General features: G+C 38.6%; 1 protein-coding gene across 3 annotated transcripts in view; it reads left to right on the top strand.

Annotated features, from left to right (window-relative positions):
• The window catches only part of FANCC (FA complementation group C), a 141,195-nt gene that overhangs the window by 16,032 nt on the left and 98,098 nt on the right, over window positions 1–27,065 (top strand). For all 3 annotated transcript variants that reach the window (XM_060235454.1, XM_060235455.1, XM_060235453.1), the window contains exons 2-3: window positions 10,772–10,937; window positions 21,015–21,099. In XM_060235454.1, the coding sequence (XP_060091437.1) occupies window positions 10,773–10,937; window positions 21,015–21,099 (250 nt within the window). In that variant the 5' untranslated portion in view covers window position 10,772. The remainder of the gene's footprint in view (window positions 1–10,771; window positions 10,938–21,014; window positions 21,100–27,065) is intronic.

Here is a 27,065-nt window from a genome sequence, read left to right as displayed (position 1 = left end):
CACTGATAACTTTAAGGAAAAGAAGTAGTTTTAAAAATGTTTAATAAAAAAGTGTTTAATTTGGATTATTATTGTTGTAGTTGTTTGGGCTTGTTTAATTGCCCATTCCAGCCAAGGCCAGATTCTGGGCAATGTACAACAGATAATACAATATAGGTGTGGTGTTCTCTTTAACACATACAAGACAAAGTGGTTTATTATTAGGATTAAGAGCATAAAAGCCCCTGATGGATCAGAACAATGGTCCATCTAGTCCAGCATCCTGTCTCACTCAGTGCCCAACTGTTCCTCTGGAAGGCCAGCAACAAGGCATAGTGGCTGAGACCTTTCCTAGCTCTGGGATTCAGGTTTAGTACTTCTGAATGTTGAATTTCCCTCAGTCACCATGGCTACATCCTCCATGAATGTATCTTTTAAAGCTGATTATTCCTCTGGCCATCACTACATCCTCTGGCAGCGAATTCTACATTTTAATCTCTTTCTGCATAAAGTAGCATTTCCTTTTGTCTGTTGTAACCCGACTGCCCATCAGCTTCATTGGATGCCCTCGAGATTTAGTATTTTGGGAGGGAGCAAAATTTCTTTTGGTCAATGCTTTCTCTAGACATAATTTTATAAGTCTCTATCATGTCTCCCCTTAGTCATCTCTTTTCTAAACTGAAAAGTCCAAAACTCTTCAGCCTGCCTTCCTAGGGAAGGTGCCCCAGCCCTCTAACCATCTTGGTTATCCTCTTCTGTACTTTTTCCAGCTATGCAATGTCTGTATTGAGATACAGTAACCAGAATTATCAAAGAGGCAAAAAATTTCTTTATGCAAACACTTAGGATGAGGAAGTAGTTGCAGAATCTCTGAATGATGTTCCTAACATGCAGAAAAGGAAAAGAAAGGTCCCCTGTGCAAGCACCAGTCGATTCTGACTCTGGGGTGACGTTGCTTTCACGTTTTCACAGCAGACTTTTTACGGGGTGGTTTGCCATTGCCTTCCCCAGTCATCTACACTTTTCCCCCAGCAAGCTGGGTACTCCTTTTACCAACCTCAGAAGGATGGAAGACTGAGTCAACCTCCAGCCGGCTACCTGAAAACCCAGCTACCGCTGGGGATGTTCCTAACATGCATGGGGAATATAAAAGAGATTCTGTTACCTTTAAGTTCAAAATAATTAAAGGCTAAAAAAGGGATTAATGATCAGTTGTGGAAATTGGAATTATTTGAGTGAAGTAGACAAGTGGGGACCCAAGAAATCCATGGGGGAATCCTTCCCCCCATTGCTGCCAGTTGCCCTTAAGGCTCAGTTCAGGGGGCAGGAGACTCATGGTGGGAATTCCATTTCTCCCCATACTGGTACCAGGCCCCACCACTAGCTTGCAGCACAGTGCCTAGAAACTACTTTGAGCCCAGAATGGCTTAGTGTCTTCTACCACACTGGCCAAGTTCATAGCCTCTCCCACAGTGCTCTGCCATGCTTTCAGGCCCAGAGCAGCTCCCAGATTGCTCTGCTTGTGATGGTAGGGCCCAGAGACTGACCTAGTATCCACTGCAGCCGAGTAAGAAGCTGTTCCTGGCATCTGCCACCATCAGACAAGGAGCTGGTTGCAACATCCTCCGTCATGGCGGCTGGACCCAGAATGTGTCCCAGTGGCAGTGGCCACCCCCAGTTCCAATAGTAAGTTTATTTTTTATTGGAAGGCAATTTAGATCCTTCCCCATTATATTTTTGGTAAGATTTGGGATTTTTCTGCAAACCTACAGGGTTCCCAAAGCTTTGGGGGGGGGGGGAATCTCTTTAGCATCAGGGTGCCCCTGATCTGTGGATTTAGATATTTGCCAATGGGGACCAGACTTTGCTATTGGATACATAGATATGGATATGCTTTATTGTCTGTCTGTGAATATTAGAGCCAGAGGGGAGGTTTCTGTTTGTTAAGAAGAAGCTGAATGATGTTAAGTTGTTATGCCCTGTATTCCACCACCACCACCCCCAAATTCTTGAAACATTTGATTGAGGAGCTTAGAAATTGATTGGAGGGTGAAGTCTTTACTGAAGGAGATATTAGTAATGTCTTTGATCAGAAGCTAGATGCCTCAGGGATTTGTTTTCTGGTATTTTGCAGTCCCGCCAACAGTGGAAGTAGGATACAACAGCATCACAATTCCTCCAACAAATTTATTTATTTAGTAGGCTTATATTCCGCCCTTTCCCATAAACGGGCTCAGGGCAGATCACAACATACAATAATAAAAAACTACAGATCAGAGTTAAAACACTGCTTTAAAATTAAACAAGTAAAACAGCAAATAAAGTGCACCACCCGCGGGAAAGGCACATCATACAGGTAAATAGTTATAGGCTCATATTAAATGATGGTAGTAGTAGTAAGAAAGCACTGCAGTAGAGCACTAAGGGGAGGATATTGCTGGTTGATATGAGAAAAACACAGAGGGGTGTAGTACTATCCTGACATTAATTTATACTTCCGCTGAGAAAAACACAGAGGAGCATAGCACCATCCAGACATTAATTTGTAATTCTGCTGGAAAATATTTAGTGACTGTTTACGTAAAGCTTCCAAAGCCCAAATGATCAGTCCCATTGATCAGAAGATAATGTTAAATTGCAGTCTTTATGCCACTGAGAGGTATGAGAAAGTAGGTTAGTATTCAAAAAAGTCAACAAGGTTGGATAAAATTTGGAAATTAGGCCTGTATTAGATTTCTTAGAGTTCAATAACAAATGTTTGAAATTGACAATTGGCCTTGATCTGGCCTCTTTGAGTGATGAGTCATTTAAAAGACGACATATTTGAAAATATTCAAACCAAGTAAAGGGAATGAGACTTTCATCTCCAATTGCTGCTTCGATATGATTTCTCATTTTAAGATAACTTCAAACAAATAAACCAATGAGGCCTGTCTCCAATTTGGAAAGGAACCTGGAGAATGAGCAGGAGGAAACCAGGGCTGCCCCATGAAAGATTAAAGGAGAGAAATACCTGATGCTAAACAGTCTCACTTAAGGTCCCAAACAGTTAACAAAGCTTTTATAAATGGGTTTCTAAAATGCCAATGTGGGCTGTCCTTTTTCTTAAGCCAAAGAAATTCATAGTATTTGTAAGGCATAAAATGAGCTTCTATTTTTGCCCAACCAGGAAAGGATTTAAGATAAAGTAACTTAACCATAATTGCTAAAATTGTAGCTTTATAATATAGCAGAATATCAGGATAATATATGCTACCCTTGAATTTGGATCTGCAAACAGTAGAAAACTTAATTCTAGGTTTCTTATAATTCCATATGAATTGAATCAATGCCAGTTGCCACTTTTGTAATAATGAAAGAGGGAACATCTATAGGAAGTGCTCCAAACAAATATAACATTTTTGGAAAAACAAAGGACTTAATCACATGAGTGCATTCTAACCAGGATAAGGTTAAGATACGTTAGAATGCACTCTAACCAGGATAAGGTTAAATATTTAAGTGTGTTGGTTACCTCCTTAAAAACTGTACAATAGTTGATGTTAATAAGGTCTTTGAGCTGTGACAAAGATGTCAGATCTGGCCCTCATAACAAATGAGTTCAACACCCCTGATTTAGAGACTGGTTGAAGGAGAATGATGTATATGATGTTTTTTGTTATTTCCATCCAACACTTTCTTATTCTCATGCTGGGAAATCTAACAGTCTGTTTTTGTTTTGTTGAGCTTTGAGAGCTTTAAGTAATATAAGGACTGGAGAGATATGTGCTGATCATGGACCATTTATGATTAATCTGTCGGGGGGAAAAAGTATGAGTGTAAAATATGAAAAATGAATGCATCTTTATTACAAATAGATTGAGTAGTAAAATTAAAGGAGGAAATACTGCACTTTTAAAATCCCAATGTTATAAAAATCTTAATTATTGTATAGTTTGGGAAACCTTTAAGCATACGTGAGGGGTCTTGATTTCCTAACAGGCCTACTGGTCTAGAAAGAATAATAACGCTCATGTAGAAGTGATGAATGAGCAAAGCAAAGAATGGACAACAGTTATCTGAGCAGGACAAAATGGATTTTGATATGTTGGGATTCAGGAAACAAGATCAGGTTATTATATGTTCATGAAGCATTGAAGATGTTATTAAGAGGAAGTCAATCCTTGTTTAAGTTTGCAAATAAACTAGGAAGACAGCTGGCTAAACTTTGAATTAGATCAGATAAGTTTCTTGATAGGATGTCAAATGTCTAGCAACTTCTGAAAGTTATTGAATTTGGGGAGGGGAGAGCATAATTTGTCAGCAGCTTTTTTGTTCATGGATGCGAAAAAGGTGTTTGACAGGGTTGCTTGGTGGTTTGTGGTTTTTTGTTTGAGAGAGAGAGAAAGAGAGAGCAAGAAGGAGAGTGCTTTTGGGTTTGGTACAAGGATTTGTACATGGATTGTTTTACTTTATAGGGGTTCAAGGGTACAAGTTTGCTTCCAGGTATTCTTCCTCCACATTTTCAGTTATGCCTCAGAGTGTGGCAGGATTGTTTCTTGTTATCATTGTTTGATTTTTGTAGAGGTACTGGCAATTAAAGTGAGAGAAGAATCAATCTCTGGCTTTTCAATAGTTGAAAGGAAGAGAAAATTATTACTTCATACACATGATGAGAGAGAGAGAGAGTTCATGGTTACGAATCCAATGATCTCAGTTAATTGCTTATTAGAAGTCGTGAGCAGGTTTGGTTTAGTCTCTGGGTGTAAAATTATATGGAAAAATCAGTATTATTGGTAACAAAGTTGGAGTCTAGTAACACCTTTAAGAACCAACAAAGTTTCATCGAGAATGTAAGCTTTTGTGTGCTAAAAGTTTAGCACACTTCATCAGACAATAGTATGGGATGGAATTAGCAGTCCTACATACATACATAGAGAGCAGTGAATTAGTATGCAAAACAGTGAAGATGTTTTAAGCAGATTAAAAGAATAATAAGTTGTGGTCTGGGAATTGTTGGTTTGGATTGACTGGGCAGAAAAAACAGCAAAGGCAAAAAAATCAGAATTAGAGATTGATGTTTATGTCATTAGGTTTCTTAATTGTGAAGAGTAATAAATTAGAATTTGTTGTAATGTTCCATTGGTCTTCTCTAAAGCATGGGTTAAATAAAATTTTCCCGTAGAATGAAGCTGGAGTCTACTCTATTCAATTACTAATGCAAAAATACGTTAGAATACAATGGATATATACCTCTCAAGAATGGGTTGAACTAACAGCATCCTTTTCTAAGAGTAGTTCTGTCAGAAAGATTTCTACTGTGTTATATTGCATAATATTAGATATTATTCTGATACACTATTCTAAAAGAAATACAGTACAGCCCTGTTCAATCCTGTGGAGGTGTTCAAGTTTCATAATAATTTGCGATTCAGCAATTCCCCTTTCCATTCTGTTCTTGAAGTTCCTTTGAAGTGAAACAGCCATCCCATACTATTGTCTGATGAAGTGTGCTTTTAGCACACAAAAGCTTACATTCTGAATAAAACTTGGTTGGTCTTAGAGGTGCTACTGGTCTCCAACTTTGTTCTATTGCTCAGAGCAGCATGGCTGCCCACCTGGGTCTGTCTGGTTCACATAGTCAGTGAACAAGATATAGATATGTGTGAACTTGGAAAGACTGGTCTGTTAAATTTGCAGATATTTGGACATTATTGTACTGCTCTGTGGTGCAGAGCGGTAAGCTGCAGTACTGCAGTCCAAGCTCTGCTCATGACCTGAGTTTGATCCTGGTGGAAGCTGGGTTCAGGTAGCCAGCTCAAGGTTGATTCAGCCTTCCATCCTTCCAAGGTCGGTAAAATGAGTACTCAGCTTGCTGGGGGGAAAGTGTAGATGACTGGGGAAGGCAATGGCAAACTACACCGAAAAAAGTCTGCCATGAAAACATCATGATGCGACGACACCCCAGAGTTGGAAAGGACTGGCGCTTGCACAGGGGCTACCCTTTACCTTTTTATTGGAATAACTGTAAAAACTATCAGGATGTGCAGCAACAGGTAGTGGAATCTGTATGAAAGATATTTATGTGTATTTAGTTTGGGAAAGTATGGCAATGTAAAATTTTTATTTAGGTTTATTGTTTGGTGGTCGGGCTGTAGAATTCGTTTAGAGGCTTAGTGATTGTGATCTGTAGTGTAAGTTTTATAAATGTTATATAGTAAGCCTATGGTTGTATAGTTGTAATGTTTACTTTTTATAATTGGAAAAATAAAAGTATTCTTATAAATAAAAATTACTTCATTTTTTTTACTTTAAAACATTTCCCCCCTGGAACATTGTTTGTGCAGTATAGACTAGATGTTTTTCTTTGTTAATCTCTAAATTGATCTAATTAGACCATTCTATTTCCTACTTTCATTTTATTATTTATCAGACTTTCTCACATTTTCTTACTACAGAAAGAACATGATACTGATTGGTAGTATAGATATTAAATGGAAATAGAACAAAAACTATCAAAATGCAGGTCTGTTCATGTGATTTTATATACAGATTAAAGTACTTAAATAAAGAGCTATGAGAGGAAAATGGTTGCTGAAGAATGTATTACTTGTTTTACTATGTGATTTCCCCCTAAATACTATGTGATTTAGGAAATAATTCTCTAAACAATTCCTCTAGACTTTGAACTAAACAATTTCTGTAGACTTTGTTTACCAGTTTAATGAGTTGTGTTCTCATTAATTTGAGTTTCCCTAACACAGCTAAATTAATATATAAAATGTTCGGTAATGGGTTTCTAACATTCCATGGGTTTACTGTAGCCTTAAAACTGGTAACAACAGTTACTGGCTATATTGTTTCTCTCAGACACTAATCCAGATATCTCACTTGCCAGAATAAAGATAATCCGTTCCATGTTAGAAATGCTGCTTACAGAGTCTGAAGGTTGTAACAAATACCCCATGCCTAAACTCTGCAGGGTTCCCCAGTTCGAGCAACAAGTGTTTGAGAGGTTGTGAGACAGGAGGAGCAAGGCTTTATTTTGTTCGCTCCGGAGAAGCAGTCAGAGTAATTTGAACAAAATTATAAACTAAGAAGGCCTCAGCCAGTGGTAATTTTGTAGCAGCATGAAATGAAATAGGAAGAAGAGTCAGCAGTTGCAGAAGGGGGTGGTGAAAGGCATCTACACTCGCAGCAGTGTAGTAGATATTAACTGGAAGAACTAAATTGTAACTGAAAATAAACTACAGAGAATAGCTTTTCAGTGTCAATGTCATGGGTTAAATGACCTTTCCCAACTATAATTTATGCTAACAAAGTGTTAAGGTTAGATAAAAATATGGAGCAGAGGTCCATCAGTGGCTATTAGCCACAGTGTGTGTGTGTATAAATTTTTGGCCACTGTGTGACGCAGAGTGTTGGACTGGATGGGCCATTGGCCTGATCCAACATGGCTTCTCTTATGTAAGGTCTGATGGTTAAGTCAGACTTGGTCCGATGGTGCCTTTTTAGCTCTTGCAGCTGCATAAGCAGCAGTCTGCTGGTTTGTACTCTCTATTCTTGAGTAGTGTGTACTTCAGACCTGGTTCACATTCTTTGGAAGACAGAGCACCAGAGCTTTTATAATGGCTATTACTTGGTATATATATGTTTGGCATAAATTACATAGACGCAGAAACAAACAGGCAGGGTAACACTGCCAATTCGTATTGTCTGAACAATTAATTATGGAAAACTGACTTTGTACTCCTCAACTATCAATCTAGTACAATTTTCATCCTGCTCTTCTTCCAAGGGACTCCAGGTGGCATGCTACTCAACATTAGGATGTTTTGCAGTGATATGAGAACAGCTCAGTTGCTCTATTATTGATGTGCATACATGATGTCATATTTGAGATGGTATCTGAGTTGATTGAGCACAGTGGTTGTGTCAATGAGTTGGTCTCCAATGTTCTTTAGGACACTTTATCTTGTAGCAATTTGCCTTGAATTTTTATTATGCACTAAGCATTCAAAAATAGCTAACTTTGAGCTAACCATAATGCCGTTATTTTAAAAATGAAAAGAGCTTTGGGAAGGAGGTATGGCTGAATGGTGAAGCAGGATTGGAAATCTCATCACCTAATGTTTCTCTATTACAGATTTCCTGCCGTGTTTTCTCCCTCTAAGGTGGAGGGCATTCTGATGCGTGTTTCCCACTGTCCGATCAGGGAGGCAGGAGCAATTTTTTTCCAGCTTCCTATCTCTTGCCTATGAGAGCCACTCTCTTCAGTTCTTTTCCTGCCTAGATCAGGCCTTGCCTTTTTCTAACTCTTAGGCCAGTTCTGCACTAGGCCTTTAATCCTGGTTCAGCCCTGTCCCCGAACTGACATTCTACACTTGAATCATGGAATCATAGAAACCAATGACACCTAGCTGTATCTATTGATGGGGGGCCAGTCTGGCTGCGCCCCAGAAAATCTGGACCTGGCATTACAAACAATAGTGAAATGATTAGGGTTTGTAGAATCTTTCGGGCTCAAGTGCCGTGTTCTACTGGAGAAAGTTTTTCTTCCAGATGTTTCGTTCTCAGCTGCGGAGAACATCCTCAGTGGCGTTGCAGCCGGAGCAGGCGCTCTGACCTTCTTGGCTGCTGTGCATTGAGTGGGGCCAGGGCTGCTGGAGAGCTGCTATTTCTAGGCTGGAGGGGGTGTGGTGAAAGGGCAATTGGTTTGTGGATGTGCCCATTGTTTGGTGGGGCTTCCTGGAAGGGTAGTGAAAAGGAAACTGGCTGTTTCTACTGAGGTTCAACAAGAATAGTGGAAGGTTTTACTAAGGTTCTCCACACAACCCTCAGAAGAGGTTCATTCCTCAACTAGCAGTGGGTCCCTTCAGACAGTTGTCAGAGTATACTCCATGGAGTTCATCAAACCATGTTGGTATTCTTTCCTCCCCAAGGGCCAGTTCTTTCTTTCTTTCTTTCTTTCTTTCTTTCTTTCTTTCTTTCTTTCTTTCTTTCTTTCTTTCTTTCTTTCTTTCTTTCTTTCTTTCTTTCTTTCTTTCTTTCTTTCTTTCTTTCTTTCTTTCTTTCTCTCTTTCTCTCTTTCTCTCTTTCTCTCTTTCTCTCTCTCTCTCTTTCTCTCTCTCTTTCTCTCTCTCTTTCTCTCTCTCTTTCTCTCTCTCTTTCTCTCTCTCTTTCTCTCTCTCTTTCTCTCTTTCTTTCTCTCTCTTTCTCTTTCTCTTTCTCTCTCTCTCTCTCTCTCTCTCTCTTTCTCTCTCTCTCTCTCTCTTTCTCTCTCTCTCTTTCTCTCTCTCTCCCTCTCTCTCTCTCCCTTCCTTCTTTCTCTCCCTCCCTCCCTCCATCTCTCCCCCCTCTCTCTCCCTTTTTGTCTCTCCCCCCTCCCTCTCTCTCTCTCTTGCCCCCTCTCTCTTTCTCTTCCTCTCCCCCTCACCTTCTCTTTCTCTCTCTCTCTGCCTCCCTCCCTCTCTCTTGGCAGGTATATTAGAGAGGTATAATGAAATGGGAAACCGGATTTCCTCACTGTTTTTTTTCTAAAAAATAATTTAAATTTTATTGGAACTTTTATAAAAACAACAATATTTTATAAGGAATATTGTGATTTATTAAGTCTTCAAATTTGTGAATGGTGAGAATTAGCAGTATTGCTCTTGTTCCAAACATGGTTTCTGGATGAAATATTGTGGCCCAAGGGAGTCTTTAATTTATAAAGAAGAAACATGAATGTTTGTTTCTGACATGTCATATGTTGCACATTCCTATGCATGTTTCTGTATCCTGGGAAAGATGATGGAGCTTCAGGCATTCATGGAAGAAACATCAGTCCTGGATCCCTTCCAGTCTGGTTTCAGGCTAGGGTTTGGGATTGAGACAGCCCTGGTAGCCTTTGTTGACGACTTCTGATTACACCTTGATACAGTCAGTCCAGCCCTGCTTATCCTCTTGAATCTGTTTGCTGGTTTTGGCATAGTTGACCAGTTGGTCCTGGTTGACAACCTAGCTTCCCTAGGAGTGAGGAGATCTGCACTGAAGTGGTTTTCCTTGTTTCTCCTAGGACAATCACAGAGGATAGCCATTGGTGTAGAGAGATTGGCTGTCTGGGCCCTGTGGGGTCCCACAGGGGTTGATCTTCTCTCCAGTGATGTTTAGGATCTATATACACCCTCTGGTGGAGATTTCTGGAGATTTGGAGTTGGGTGCCATCAATTTGTGGTTAACACACAACTCTTAACTCCAGCATGACTACCTTTCCCCGTAGGACCCCCTCACCTCCTTAGATCAGCATTGCAGAGTCTTCTACATGTGCCTGGCCAGCAAATTGCCCACCTGTCATCTGCCAGGGCAGAGGCATTTTCAGCAGTTGCCCCTTCTCTCTGGAACCAGTTTCCTGGGTAAGTTTGTGCCCTTGGGAGCCTTACAGCATTCCATAGAACATGCAAGGCTACTTTCAGTTAGTGTTACAGACCAGGGAGCTGGCAAGTTGTTTAAATCCTTCAGGTTGGTTTGTCAAGCTGATGTTTTAATCAGTTTCATTGTTTCATTTGAATTACATTTATATTTATTGTACTGTAAATGTTGTAAGCTGCCCTAAGTCCCCTTTTGTGAGAAATTGCAGAGTATAAATTAATTAAATATCTATAATGAACAGGACGGTTTCTTTTGTAACTTTATAGTGTATTTTATGAATATTGCGAATTACACAGATTTTAAATTCTCCACTTTCTCTTGTACTGAGTGATATCAATACTTTTCCTAAAAGAAGAGATTTATCACATTTCTCCCCCCCCCCCACCGCACCCCAATGTTACAGGATGGCTGAAGATGCTAGAATCACAAAATCAAGCTTTGAGTTTTGGCTGCACAAAGCCCATGAGTGGGGTCAGATCACCACTCCAGAATCTCAGCAAGATGTCTGCCTTCACTTGCATAAATTACAAGAATTTCTACTGCAGATTTATGGAGCTTTGAAACACATGGTAAGTGAATTAACTGGAAGAATGAACTGTTTTGAAGACTGTAATGGAAACATTGTGCACCCCACATTTTGACAAGGCAGAAAGCTAACAGTAGCAGAGAGTCTTTTAGTATTGACCTAATGTATTGCTGGATCACAGAAGCAAATTGGGGAAACAGCCACAGGTAATGCAAACAGGAATGTGTTTCCTGTGTGCCTGATTTATTGTGAAAGGAGCTGTTATTGATCTGTTACGTTCTCATATGAGACTTTATATCACACACAACCTTTTAAAAATACTTAAAAAAAACAAGTATCTGATTCTGGTTTTCCGGTCATAAATTGAATAATTTAAAGACCTTTAAATACAAAATTATAACTGATCTCTTAAATCTTAGAGAGCCTGTTGACACACTGACCACACTTGCAAAGGCATACAAAGAAATGTCAGGCCACTGCCATTGGATCACAACAACTATTTCTATTTGTTTATGAGTGATTTTATTATTGCCTCTGAATTCTTGTTTTAGAAGATGAATTGCAAGTCTTCAGAACATTTTGCTGTATTTATATTTAATAAATTATCATGACTACATATTACCAGCATAGCAGTAGTATAAAACAGGAGTGAAGTCCTTCAAAGTGGTATTGAAGTTGTCATATTAGAGGAACTACAATAAACAGTTATAAATCTGTGATTGCTTAGATGCTTGTGAAACTGAATTTTTTTCATTTAAAATGCTGCTTGTGAAATGAGTTATGAAATGCAGACACAAATGGATCTTAATGTACTTGGTCCACAAAAGGCAGGCACTCATCCCATATGTGAAAGAAATTTGAAGAATTTATTGCAGTGGTGTGAGATGGTTATCTTTTCTGCTACTTGCAGATTATTGCAATAGTACCATTTCAAAAGCCTTATTTTTAAAAGCCTTTATTTATTAGGCAGTAAAGTTTCAAAAATGGAAAAACAGATTGATTGCATAACAGTGTTTATAAATTGCACCATGTACTACTTTTATTGCAAAGCTGCTTTTAATTTGGTTAAATGTTTTTTAGTTTTTGTAGCTTTAGTGTCTCTTTAAATTTCAGGTTGTAAATGATGCCATGTAGCTTCAGGATTTCGTTATACTGTGGCTCCCTTTCATATCTCCATAAATCCTTAAGATGTTGTTAGAGCTACATCATCTAGAATAATTGGTTATTTTTATTTTATTGCACTTAACTCTTCCCATTTTGAAAGATGCGTAAGCAACAAAAGACTAAAAACATATGTTAATGTTAATTGTTTATATATTATATATTAAAATTCCATCCTGTATAGATATAGTCCTGCCCACTTGCAAGAGAGAACACCACAGTTGTGGAGGAGCTACTTACATTGCTGCTTGTCCAGGCCAAAAGTAGCCCATTATGTGCTGTGGTCTCCCAAGCGTTTTCATTCCCCTCACCCCCATTCTTGCAGTCTCAGGTACACACAAAAAATCCTACCAACTCCTTTTTGGGCCATCATACTTGGCTGTTAATTGTGTCCTAATACCCTTTCAGTGAACAATAGAATTTGTTTTGTGTGTTAAACTTATTTTATGCATCTGGTAACTTCCAAGTCTTCTTGGGGGGGGGGGGCTGTCTTTTATGTCTGATACTTTGGCCAGTAAGGTATGTGTGTGTAGAGTTTGGTGTCCATGGTTACAATTGCTTGACCTTCCCATTACTTCTGTAAGGCATGATAAGAGCTTGGCATATTTTTGGGACTGTGACTTTCCATCTTTCTCTTTTGTGTATGGTATATTCCTACCAGGTGTGTTTGTATATGCATACTGACCCCTTGAGAGTATAAAATTAGTAGAAAGGTATTTGTTCCTGTTTCGTAGTGAAGCCCTTATTGGCCTTTATTCATATGTTTCATACATCCACATTTGTTTTGTGTCTGCTTTCTGGATGAGGGATGACTGGTCTTTGTCGTCTGAGTTACCTTTCATTTTAGGAACAGGAATATTAAACCAGGGACTCTGATACTCAGGCTCTGGGGCTTGCCATAACAGTTTGCAAGCACTAGGAACTTCTGGCTAGATTTCATTATTTGGCTACCAGTGCAGCAAATTTCAAGCACAGAAGAAGCAGTTTACCAGATTGCCCACTTGATCACCATGTTACCAGAGTGCTGCCAAATATGGTGGGTGACCCTAGAACCTTGGGGCTCCCTCAGTCAAGTTTGTATGCCCAGGAGGCCCCATGATGGAGACCAGGAAAACTCCATTTTGGAAGGCTTGGGCTGCATGGCAAGGCATGCCACTGATCGACTTTTCCCCCCCACTTCTTCAGAATGATGCAATGGAAAAATACAGGAATGTGCCAGTGTGAATGGGTAATCCCTTCAATATCTCTTCCCTTCTAGTGATTCATCCTCTCCCCGTCTCTGTCAATATGCCATGTGCTACCCCATTGTTGTGTTGTTGCATTGTTTCCTGGGAATGTCAAAACTAAATTGTCACCTAAACTGCCCTTCCTGAGTGGCCGTACAGGTACAATTTTCACCTTTTAGGCTTCCGGGTTTTGATTATGGCGGATTGAGCTGCTTCTCAGCTGAGGAGCAGACCAGAACCTCTGTTCTGGGCAGAGAAGGTGATTACAACACCTGCTGCCTACTTCTTCCAGGCAGGAAGAAGGCCAAGATATGCATATCAAGTTCTGAGAGGATTTACTTTGACTGACGAGGGACTCCAGTGGGGTTCCTTTTTGGCTTTGAAGAGTCCCCCGAGAAGGACTGCATTCCATCATCTACAGAGGATCTCTGAGGTCATTAAGTTGACTTAAATTCACCAAGATTCAAAGCTTCTTTGGGACTCATTAACATCTATTTTCGAAAAGAGCAGTGTTCAGAAGGATATCGGCATTGAGGGTAAAAGATCTATATCTATCACTCCGGGACTTATATAAGACTAATTTAAAATAAAAACAAAGGTCTGGATCCAAATAGACCATCTTAAATTAAGGAAGATAAAGGAGGGGTAAAAATTGGGACTGGAGATATTGGAAGAATAAGATTAAAAGAGGAAAAACAAATATTGTTTTGAATACTTACGGTCGGGAACAGACAACCCTCTCCGAGGAGGACTGCTGACTTGGTGAACTTAACACAGGATATGTCGTCATTGAAACAAGGCGAGACTTCTTAACCACTGAAAACAAGACTTCGTGGCAAGGAAGGAAGGAGCCATTAAAAGAAGGGAAAATAACAAGCCTCCCAGCCCTCTCTAGGAATTCAAATCATAGAGAAGTACCAGCGGTCATTATAAGAAGGTCAAAATTTTAAAAATTAATTAAAAGAAAGCAGGACATTGAAAAACAGTGGCGCCAGCAGATATTGTCATAAAAAAGTGAAACCTATTGGACTATATGTTAGAATCAATTTTGGTGCAGTTTTGAAGAAAAAAGGAAAAAACTTTTTAAAGGGACAGAAAAGCCGCGAACGCCACTTTGAAAGAAAAAAAACTTTAAAAAATTAATATCTGGATTTAGGAGCATCAGAGAACGATGATTTTGGGCTTATATAAAAGGGCATGGTCTAATCTATAAGACTGTGTACTTGAAATTTGAATCTGAGAGGTCAACTTTGGAGCCTATTTTAGTAATGGGCATGAAGTGATGTCTGTGCAAAAATCAGTAACAAAGCAGATCCGAACGAGGGCTGGGTCACTTGAAGAAGAAAAAAATGGCCAAATGGCAAGATGCAATGGATACTATGGAAGCAAGATTGGCAAAGATAATAATGGAATCAGAAATAAAGAAAGAACTAAAAAAAGACATTGAGTCCACTGCAGAAGAAATTAAAAAAGACATTGAAGATCTCAGAAAAGTTTCTCAAGCAACGTTAAAGAAGGTTCAGGAGGTGGAAGAAAAGGTGAAAACCAAGGTATAAGAATGGACACAGTGGATTCCACTATTCAAAAAATGCAGGAGAAAGCATTACTACAAGACTGCAAATTAATGGAAAATCAGATACGGCTAAGAGGAGTGTCTGAATCTACTGAGACTGACTTAAGGATATATATAATAAAAATTATTGCTGAATTTCTAGAAGAAGACCCAGATGAAACTGATAATTTCTATGACTACATTTACAGGGTAAATTCGGAGTATGCCAGAAGAAACAAACTACCAAGAGATGTGGTGATGAGGTTTGTGACAAGGGATATGGTGGGAAGAATTTTTAGTAAACAATTTAAGAGCACATTGGAGGTGAATGGCAGTAGAGTAAGAATCATGAAAGAATTGCCAAGGAAAGTCATCAGCGACAGGAGACTTTATAAAAAGTTGACACAAAAGCTGAGAGAAAAAGAAATGAGATACAGATGGGAACTCCCAGAGGGTTTAAGCTTTGAATTTAAAGGACAGAGATTTATCATCACAAACACTCAGGAAATGACAAAGTTTTGGGGGGAGCATAAGGACTTTGGGGGAACAGATCAAAAATAAAAACCATTATGGATTACAAATTAATATCTTGGAATATAAATGAACGTAATTCACCACAAAAAAGAAGGGCAACCTTTCACTGGATTGGGAAACAAAAATGTAATATAATTTGCCTGCAAGAAGTACATATAAAACAAACTGATTACAAATTTTTATGGAACAAACAACTTGGTATGGAATTTTGTTCAAGGAGAAAAAAATGGGTGTAGTTTTTTATATCAAACAAGAATTAGACTCAAAATTAATTTTTAAAGATGACAATGGCAGATATATTGCAGTGGAAGTGACGTTGAACTACAAAAGAACTTTGTTGTTGGGAATTTATGCCCCAAATGGAGCAAAAGACTCTTTTTAAAACGATATTATGCAACAGTTAGACCAAGTGGTGCACGAACAAATTATGATAATGGGAAATTTTAATAGAACAGTAAAAAATACTTTGGACAGATCTGGAAAAAAATAATGAAGGAAAATTACTGAAGTCATTTTTTGAATTGGTAAAACAAGAGAGCTTAGAAGACATTTGGAGGGAACTAAACCCCAAAGAACGTGACTATACTTTTTTTTCGGCAAGGCACAATTCTTTTTCAAGAATTGATATGATATGGACTACAAAAATCTTGGGACTATTAACGACAAAAATAGAAATACTTCCTAAAATAAGGACAGACCACAATCCAATAGTGTGGTCTGCAAAGTCAGGGAAAAAGACTCCAAGATGACGGATAAAGGAGGACTTGCTACAGAAACAGGAGATAGTGGTGTCTCTGGAAAAGGAAACTAAATGCTTCTTCCAAATAAATGAAAATAAGGATACTCAATTTCAAATTGTGTGGGATGCCTATAAAGCGGTAATGAGGGGCATTTTAATTACATTGAATAATAAAGATAAAAGAGCCAAAAATAAGCAAATGATGGACATTCAGAAATAAATTGGAAAAAAGGAGAAGCTGAAAAAGCGACCTGGGAAAAAGAAAATTATAAGAGAAATTACAATACTACAAAGCCAACTAAGACAGTTGCTAAATAAAGAAGTGGAATGGAATCTAAAAAGACTCTAATAGAAATCTTTTGAAGGAGCGAATAAACCTGGAAAATATCTTGCTTGAAATGAAAAAGAGAAGGGAGAAAAAAGTAATTAACAAAATTGTATCAGGAGGAAAAGACATTGTTGATCATGAAGGAATTAAAAGGGAATTTTATAAATACTATGCCAAGCTATTTAAAAGTCAGAGTGTGGATAGAAAAAAAAATTGATGCATATCTAGAGAAAATCAAGGTAATTTCCTTAACAGAAGAAATGGAGGCAGTGTTGAATAAACCAGTTGAGAGAGGAGAAATAGAGGAGGCAATTAATTCAATGAAGTTAGGAAAAGCACCAGGTCCAGATGGTTTTACGGCAAAATTTTATAAAGTTCTTGTGGAGACACTATTACCAAAACTTCAGAAACTGATGAACATTATAAGAACAGACGGGAAAATTCCTAACACATGGAAAGAAGCAGTAATTTCATTGATACCAAAAGAAGACAGAGACGCCACAAATGTGAAAAACTATAGACCAATGTCATTACTTAACAATGACTATAAAATGTATGCAAGAATTTTAACAGAATGCCTTAAGCAGCATTTGAACAGTTTTATTAAAGAAGAACAAGCAGGATTTCTTCCCAAGAGACAAATTAGAGATAATATTAGAACAGTTATAGACATCATCAAATATTATGAGAAACATTCTGAAAATGAACTAGCATTATTCTTTGCAAATGCAGAGAAAGCATTTGATAATGTGCATTGGGACTTTATGTTTGCAGTGATGGAGAAAATGAGATTGGGAGAAGATTTTATAAGAATGATAAAAGCGATATATTTTGAACAATCAGTAAGGCTTTGTATTAATGCAGACTTAATGGAAAAAATGATAATAAGTAAAGGAACAAGACAAGATTGCCCTCTATCTCCACTGATATTTATAATGACTAGAGGTTTTGCTAATGCAAATTCAAGAAGATAAAGAGATAGAGGGTTTGAGAATGAAAGGTTTTTTTGTATAAGTACAGAGCATTTGCAGATGATGTAATGTTTATAAATGAAAATCCCACTCATGTAACACCATTGTCGCTTCGTAAGATACAAGAATATGGAGTATTGGCAGGCTTTTACATAAACAAAGAAAAATCAGAAATGTTGTGCAAAAATATGTCAAAGAACAAACAGGAAGAACTACAGAGGCTAACAGAGTGTGAAGTTACCTCTAAAGTAAAATACTTAGGTGTGAAAATAACAAAAATATTGATTTGTACAAAAATAACTATGAGAAACTCTGGCGTAAGATCGATGAAGATTTGATAAAATGGAATAAACTGAATCTGTCTATGCTGAGCAGAATTTCTGCAATTAAGATGAATGTGTTACCGAGAATTATGTTCCCGTTTCAAACAATTTCAGTAGTGAAAGACAACAAACAATTTAATAAATGGCAAAGGAAACTTTCAGATTCCTGTGGGCCGTGAAAAAACCAAGAATTAAAATGAAAATTTTGACAGATGCGAAAGAAAGGGGCGGATTTCAATTGCCTCATTTAAAGCTGTATCATGATGCAGTGTGCCTGGTGTGGATTAAGGAATGGATGACATTATCAAACACAAAGTTACTAGCATTAGAAGGACATGGAAATGTTTTTGGATGGTATTCTTACATGTACTATGGGAAAAATAAGATGGATGGCTTCTTCTCACATCACTATATCAGAAGTAATCTGCTGAATACTTGGTTAAAATATAAAAGATATGGGGATGAGAGGAAACTGCTTTGGATCATGCCAACAGAAGTAATAAAATTGTACTCAGATTTTAAAAAAGAGAAGTGTTTAACATATAAACAACTTTTAAAAATTCAAGGAGGAAAGGTGGAATCGGCTTAGGAAATGCAACATAATTATAATTGGTTTCAATTGAAGCAAATAACGAGTTTTCTTGAACAGGACATCAAGAACTATGGAATAAGACAAGAACAAAGAGAACTGGAGAGAATGCTGTTTGGGGAAAATGAAAAGCTGATTTCAAAGACATATAAACTATTATTGAAACGGTCTACGAAAGATGAAGTAGTTAAATCACAAAAGATAAAATGGGCAATAAACATAAATAAAGAAGTACAGATGGAGTCATGGGAACACTTATGGAAGAACTCTATGAAAATATCTACATGTTATATTAAAGAAAATTGCTTTAAAATGCTGTATAGGTGGTATATGACACCTAAGAAATTGGCAAAAATGAACAACCAGGTGTCGGATAGATGTTGGAAATGTAAAAAACAAGAAGGATCTTTCTACCATATGTGGTGGACTTGTGAAAAGGCGAAACAATTTTGGCAGATGATTCAGTAAGAAATTTCGAAAGTTTTGGGTTATAATATTAAGAAGGCGCCAGTCTTTTTTTGTTGGAATTACAAATGGAAACATTTCAAAAACAAGATAGAACGATAATTTGGTATGTGCTTTCAGCTGCACGGATGTTGTATGCAGGATGTAAATCAAATAAATAAATATGCACAGATGTGGAAACAAGACAAAATGCCAGAAATGTGGGAATGGATTTTGAAAGTTATGCATTGGAGTGAAATGGACAAGCTTACAAGAGTCTTAAAAGAACAAGACTTAGAGAAGTTCAAAAATGAGTGGGGAAAGTTTCAAAAGTACATTGAAAAACAATGGAACGTTAAAAGGATATTAGGCGATTTTTGGCAATGGTTAATCTCTATAGAAACTTTATATGGATTATAGTAAAAAGCACGATCATTGGACTATCTCTTTTTTGTTTCTTTGTTAATGACTATAGGACTAATATGAAGATGGATTATAATTATAACCTATGTTTTTTTTCTTTTTGATGTTTTTTTTTATGAAGTAAGTTTCTTTAATAGATAATATTTAATATTTAATAGATAAAGATAATAGATAAAGTCCAAAAGCCCCTTTTTAACAATTTAAATAAGATACACTGCTGGGGGTCACCAAAAGGGGGGAGGGATGGAGAAAATGTAATGTATGTGTATTAATTTTTAATAACAAAGGATAGTGTGCTATTACAATATATTACAGTATAATAAGTTGTTTTAAACGTGCAATATTCACCTTTTGTTCTACCTCCAGACACCTATTGTAATGACCTAATAAGGCCATCATCTCCCATTTCCCCACCATCAGGCCCCCGTGGAGAAACTTCCCCCTCCCAACCCAATAACTACCCAGGTCCGAAGTCATAGGGTATGCACTCTGTTAGGCGCCTTGACAGTTTGTACCCACCAATATGCCCTGTTATCGGGTTCCTTTGGGGTAGGTCACGCCAGCCATGTCTGCTCCCACCTCCATTTTCCACAGATGTCCACCATCTTCTAGAAAGGTAGTATACCTTTCTGTCTCCCCTTGTTCTCCACTATCTCGCACCCCTTTATTTCTTAGGTTTTGTGTGTATGCTTAAATTTATGTGTAAAGAGTGATTGTATTGCAACACCTACATTATTTTCTGTAAACAATTTCAAATTTCATTCTCATGTGGAGCTATTTTCTGAGCTATCTGTCTTCCGTATCATTGGTGAAAGATCTCAGTTCCTCAAAGTTCATGCTTGAATATTCCAGCTAATTTCCCCATTAAAAGGAAACCCAAAGCACTTAATTGTAACAACCAAGGAAACCAAACACAAATCAGGCCATGAGCAGTGACATTTTCCCACATTCTTTGTTAGGTAGTATCTTACTTGCCTGAATGTTGTTGCTTTTTCCTTCTATTTCGGCATCTAGGTCAGATTGTAGTGATTGTTTGAGTCTATATGCATGAGTAAGAATACCAAGGATTAGTCTTGGAAAACTAATCTTTCTCCTTTTTATGTGTTTTATGTCGTGGGATGTACATTTGTTCCTCTTTTTATTTGGGTTTGGGGGGGGGGGTTGTGCATCAGTGTCCTTTTGCTGTTTTCTGTTGCTGTTTTTGTTCTCATGTACTTTGATTCTTGTAGGCAGCATTCTCTCTGACGTGAATCTTCCTTTATCTTTTGCAGATTGCTTATGTGTAGAAATACTGATGTAGATATGCCTGCTGTCATTGATATAATGTGCATTTTTCCAGATTAAATGCATTTTTATCATTGGTGTTCATGTTTATACACCTCTAGATTGGCTATAGCTCAGATGTAGTCTAGTACTGTTTGTGGAAGTTAATACCAGTTCTTCAGTTTGTACATTTGCCATCAGAGTCATTGTGTTTCTCTGTTACTCAGTATTGCTTGTTAGCAACAGTCTAAATCCTAAGTTAAATACTTGCTGTGTATAACCACATGCCTGCATACCCATAAAAGGTGGACAGGATGCCCACTAAATTGGCCATCCTTTTTTTCCTGCCCACTTTTGATTCTGTGTACAGGCGAGGTATAAAAATATTTTATACTAGTGCAGAATAAATTATTATCTTAAAAGGATTTATATGGAATTCTACCATGTTCATGTAGCTTTAGACATAGGATAAGAGTTTGTCTGTGAAGAGTAGTTTTATGTTCTTTTCTCCATGGCCCCCTCATTCATATTAATTGATATGTTTTCATACACTGTCTTTAATTTCAGAATTGTACTGATGCAGTCCAAAAGTTTCCATTAATTGGTCAATTACTGGGGAGGCTTTGTTGGAATCCGTTTGTCATTGGACATGGTAAGTGTGAAAGTATCTTAATGGATTAAATACATTTGTAACAGGGCATTATTATTGTAATTGAAGCAGTTTGGTGTAGTTGGTTGAGTGCGTGGGCTCTTATCTGGGTGAACAGGGTTTGATTCCCTACTCCTCTGCATGCAGTTGCTGGTGTGACCTTGGGTCAGTCATAAGTCTATCAGAGCTGTTCTCTCAAGAGCCGTTTCTATCAGAGCTCTCTCAGCCCCATCTATCTCACAGGGTGTCTGTGGTGGGGAGGGGAGGGGAAAAGAGATTGTAAATTGCTCTGAGAATCCAAGTGAAGGGCAGAGCATAAAAAGGCAAATGCAGTTTTGGGCTGTATCAACAGAAGTATAGTGTCCAGATCATTTGATGTGATAGTATCGCTTTACTCTGCTCTAGTAAGACCTCACCTGGAGTATTGTGTTCAGTTTTGGGCACCACATTTTAAGAAGGATATAGACAAGCTGGAACAGGTCCAGAGGAGGGCGATGAAGATGGTGAGGGGTCTGGAGACCAAGTCCTATGAGAAAAGATTGAAGGAGCTGGGGATGTTTAGCCTGGAAAGGAGGTGGCTGAGAGGTGATATGATAACCATCTTCAAGTATTTGAAGGGCTGTCATATAGAGGATGGTGTGGAATTGCTTTCTGTGGCCCCAGAAGGTAGGACCAGAACCAGTGAGTTGACATTAAATCAAAAGAGTTTCTGGCTCAACACTAGGAAGAACTTCCTGACAATTGGAGCAATTCCTCAGTGGAACAGGCTTCCTCAGGAGGTGGTGGGCTCTCCTTCCTTAGAGGTTTTAAACAGAGGCTAGATGGCCATCTGACAGTGATGAAGATCTTGTGAATTTGGGGTAAGTATTTGTGGGTTTCCTGCATTGTGCAGGGGATTGTACTAGATGACCCTGGAGTGTAGGAATGTCACACGACTCAGGGTTGAGGTTCATCACGCCAGTCTGTCTTTGCTGCTCTTCTTGACAGTGGTGGTCATTTTATTTTATACATTCTGCTCTGCATAATCATTTACTAACAACATGCAGAATAAGGCGACCGATGTTTACCTTAGCTTGTTACCCCAAATGTGTATTCCAGGAAGGAGGTGAAAAGGGCAGCACATTCCGAAGCCCTCAGCATTCTTGCATAGGGCAAAGTACAAGAAGGCTTAAGTCTGCCTTCTAAGTCTATAGATGAAGTCAGGACAAGGTTGGCCAGGCCATAGCTCTTCCTTCATCCCATTCTTTTCTGTTTTTTATTTAAGGGGTATCATAAACATTCTGACCCCCACCATCACTCTCTGGAATCGATTGTATTAAAGGGGTGTATTGTTCCAATTGCTTTGCTAATACATATGCATGATTGGCTTGCAAGGTATATTCTTCTCTTGATAGTTTACATATTCTTGTACACAAGACACGTAAGGAAGGCAAGCATTGTACAAAGCAACACACCGCTACAGCTAGTCCTAACATTCCCAAACCCCACTGACACAAAGTGCCCAACCATCCTTAGGCAGCCAGGACCATACTGCTTCCCACCAGGATGGTAGAACGTCCTTATGAACAGAAGCAGCCAACTGCCGTAGGTTATTGAGCTGATGGTTTATTCTTTGAGAATTGTCAGTGATACTGAAGTAGCACATATTCTGCAATGATTCACATCCTTGCTGGTGGAGGAGGACTAGATAGTCTATAGCTGCACAATTGTCTAAAACAGCATGTCACAGCTTCACCTGTTCTGCATTCAAAGCGGCCAAGGCGATGGAGTTAGAATTAATAGTTTTTGCTAAGATGCAAGCAATTTTACTTAATGTTCTGTGATTAATAACAGCTAAGGCTGGCACCGCAATGAGTGAAGCAGCAAGGGACACATATTCAGCTTGAGGTAATAATGCCATATCAGAAGAATCACAGATAGAGTCTAAGGGGACAGTTTCTCTGCTAATGCATGAGGCAGAGGGTTGCATAAGCCAGGATCTTTGAGGCAACACTACAGCAAGGCGACTTAAACAACATACAGAAAGAGATATATTAGCAGGAATATAACTAAAAGTTCAGTGGAAGCAAGAGAAAAACCAACCATGTGGTGGGAATATAGCCATAATTACTGGTTACATTAATTGCTGCATTACATTTCCACAAAGGGGCACCTTTTTGCAGGCAACTGTGCAATGGCTTATGGTGGGAGCAATTTACCATCTGTGCACAAGTAAGATTTTCATGATTAGCCACGTATGGGGTATATAGAGTTAAGGCATCCACTGGAAGCTTATAGGTGGGAATGCTCTAGTTGGGTAAAGTTGCATAAGAGATCTGGGATTCATTTAAACATTTACCAAGAGCTGTATCAGTTCCTGGAGCCTTGCAAACAGAAATTAGGTTCCTAATAACATATGTAAATCCGTGGGTTGTGTCAGATAAAAATGTGAAACATTGTTAATGTTAGCTAAGCGTTCCCAAATATTAAATTGAAGATGATCTCCAAAACTAATTGACAGGATGTTAACAGATAAAGTGTACAGAATTCTTTAATTAAAGGGGATCTTTATTCAGATACTCTGGGAAGGACACCCCTCAGGGACAAAGACACCAGACTTCAGGTTCTAAAATATATACTGGAAATTTATTCAAATCTTAGTTACTGCAGCATTCTGACAAGATCAGGATTACAAGATTACATGGACTCATGGGTGTGTGTGGTTACATGACCCATGGTTGCACAGCTTCTTAGTTACATGGTTATAGTCTTTTCTACGCTCAGGTTCCTTAGCCTATTACATTTATTAAAAGCAAAGCCATTGTAAAGATAGCAAAAAGCATTTCATCCTCACCTCTCCTATGGCTTCGGGTGGTTGTCTATGCAGAAGTTTGGAGGGGTCTTGCTTCCCAGGAGGCTTCTCTTAAACTCACTGTGAACTAGCTAACTGACTAACCAACCCTCTTTGGTAAGCCCAATTATACCTTTTCCGTAGCATCCACCCTTTCCCTTTCTGTCCAGTCAGAATCCAGAAAGCACCCCTTTCCTTCTATCCAATCAGAATCCAGAAAGCCAGATTCTGTCATCTTTTGGCTAGAAAGCCCAAAAAACCCCGTTACATAAGAAACCACCTGTTGTTGCCAAATACTTCTGCTAATTAGTACCAATGGGCCATTGAACCCTAAAGGGCAAAGGTAGCGGGACCTAAAGGGCAAAAATCCCCATCTGAGACCAACAATGAACAAAGACTTTCTCATGAAAGCCTGAGAACCCTATTTCACCCATTCTAATCAATACCTCAATACACGTATATCATAATAAAACATAATATCATAATATATCATAATAAAATCACACATGAGACCAGGAATATTGCCATATGTAAATATATATATATATAAGGGAAAGGCTATGTATGCGTGTATATGCATCCTATATAACCATAGTTCCCTAGCCTATTAGGAAAGTCTAACAAATCCATTTAATAAAAATCTCTCCTCTGTGTCCAATGCCTGAACTCCTGACAGGCTGATTCCTCATTTGGCAATCTCTCTCTCACCCCCTCCTTTCTCCATTTCACTACAGTATTGAAATGATTGTTATAGAAACCCAGTCTATAGGAGACCATTTCAGCCTCCTATCAATCTCATCTCCTCCCAATAGGATACAGACAAAATCCATAACATTATTCTATAAGATTCAAGCTGCTTTGCAATATTTCTTCATGCTGGATGCATTGGAGCTCCATATAAGGGCATTGTCAAAGTCCTCTTCCGAAATGAGATTAATAGACTTGTTTTCCCAGATCCTCAGACACCAGTTGTTCTGTGTCCCAGTTGTTTACAACATTCTCGTGCCATGCAGTCACATTGGGGTGATTCCACACATATCTGGCCAGCCGCTAATTAACACCAAATGTATTTTCCAGATAAGTTCATCCATCGGCCAACCGTCCCTTTTATTGGAGAAAGACTTTGGAACCCTTCAATAAGAACAGTCATAAAGAAACATCATATATAAGTATAAGAAATCCAACAAGGAGACAAAATACATAAACACAAACAACAAAGTTTGTTAGCTGTGCAAATACAGCAGCCACCAAGTCCTCTGGAGATGGCTCTCGCCCAGCCTCTTCCAACGTTTGTTGAGCGGGATTAGTTAGACACTTCACATCCCCCCATGTTACACCACGAGCTGTCTGGGTGTGTGGATTTCACCATCTCCCTTTTGAGGCTGAGACTGAAATAGGGAATCGAATTTGGGAGACCTTGATGCCACGCCATGAGCAGAACGAACACACTTAGCCCGGCACAAACAAAGGACCTGTAGGAGAGAACACAGCAGCATGCCGGCACCTCCAGTTAATAAGGCCAAATTCAATTGTTCTTGAACCCGCATTTGGGTAGGAACCTTCATTTTCACTTCTTTTAATTGTTTTTGAAGAGTGGTTTTCAATGTCTGATTAGCATGTTCCACAATAGCTTGACCTGTGGAATTATAAGGAATACCAGGACTGAGACTGATGTCCCATTGTATACAAAATTCTTGGATACCAGCAGAACAGTAGGCAGGGCCATTGTCTGTCGAGTTTTTGAGGTTTGCCCAGGACAGTGATGGCAGCAATTAAGTGAGAAATTACATGAGTAGCAGACTCACCTCTTTGATGATTGACCCATTACCACAAAGGCAGAAATAAGGTGAACCATGACATGTTTTGTGGCTTCATCACAGTGAGCAGTAGCCCAAAGATATCCAGAGTACGTGTCTATGCAAACATGAACACAGTACCAGGGTTTCAAGGAAGCTATATGGGTAACATCCATTTGCCAGAGCCTGTTAGGGAACACTTTCCCTATGAAGAAAGGTTAAAACACTTGGGGATCTTTGGCTTGGAGAAACATTGATTGCAGGGTGACATAAGAGGTTTACAAGATTATGCATGGGATGGAGAAAGTAGAGAAAGAAGTACTTTTCTCCCTTTCTCACAATACAAAAACTTGTTTTCTCACAATACAAAAACTTGTGGGCATTCAATGAAATTGCTGAGCTATCAGGTTAAAACAGATAAAAGGAAGTACTTCTTCACCCAAAGGGTGATTAACATGTCGTGGTGGCTACAAGCATAGCCAGCCCCTAGAGGGGACTGGATAAAAATATGGAGCAGAGGTCCATCAGTTACTATTAACCACAGTGTGTGTATATATATATATATATATATATGAGTGTATACATAGAAGAAGACATTGGATTTATATTCTGCCCTCCACTCAAGAGTCTCAGAGCGGCTCACAATTTCCTTTATCTCCCTCTCCCACAACAGACACCCTGTGAGGTGGGTGGGGCTGAGGATTCTCACATCAGCTGCCCTTTCAAGGACGACCTCTGCCAGAGTTATGGCTGATCCAAGGCAACTCCAGCAGTTGTAAGTGGAGGAGTGGGGAATCAAACCTGGCTCTCCCAGATAAGAGTCCACACACTTAACCACTACACCAAACTGACATATATATTGGTCACTGTATGACACAGAGTGTTGGACTGGATGTGCCACTGTCCTGATCAAAAGGTAATGAGAACTGTTTGACAAATGCTTTGGCATTCTGGTGAAAATAACTATGACTGAGAGAGGAATTAGTAAATAGAGAGTTAACACTTTTTAAACCTTATCAGCAAAGGCTTTGCTCTGAGCAATCAAGCCAGGAAGATTCGAATGGCTTGGAATAGTAATTGGGTAATGCACAGCAAGAAATTAAAAACTGCAAGATTAAAAATATAGCCAATCAAATTAGGGTCAATTTGAGGAGTGATACATGCACCAGGAAGTTGATGAATCAAATTTAATGCATATAAGGTGTCAACTATTGTTGAAAGCTGTTATAAATAAAGCTGAAAAGCCATTCTTATAGCAGCTATTTCAGCCTGCTGCATTGAGCGCTGTTGCAAAGTAAAGTGTGTCTTTTACATTTTTCTCCCCAGCAAACTGGGTACTCATT

The sequence above is a fragment of the Heteronotia binoei genome, chromosome 4, assembly GCF_032191835.1.
Source record: "Heteronotia binoei isolate CCM8104 ecotype False Entrance Well chromosome 4, APGP_CSIRO_Hbin_v1, whole genome shotgun sequence".
Taxonomy (NCBI): Eukaryota; Metazoa; Chordata; class Lepidosauria; order Squamata; family Gekkonidae; genus Heteronotia; species Heteronotia binoei.
The sequence above is the reverse complement of the archived record's forward strand: the minus strand, read 5'-3'. Positions and strand labels throughout refer to the sequence as shown.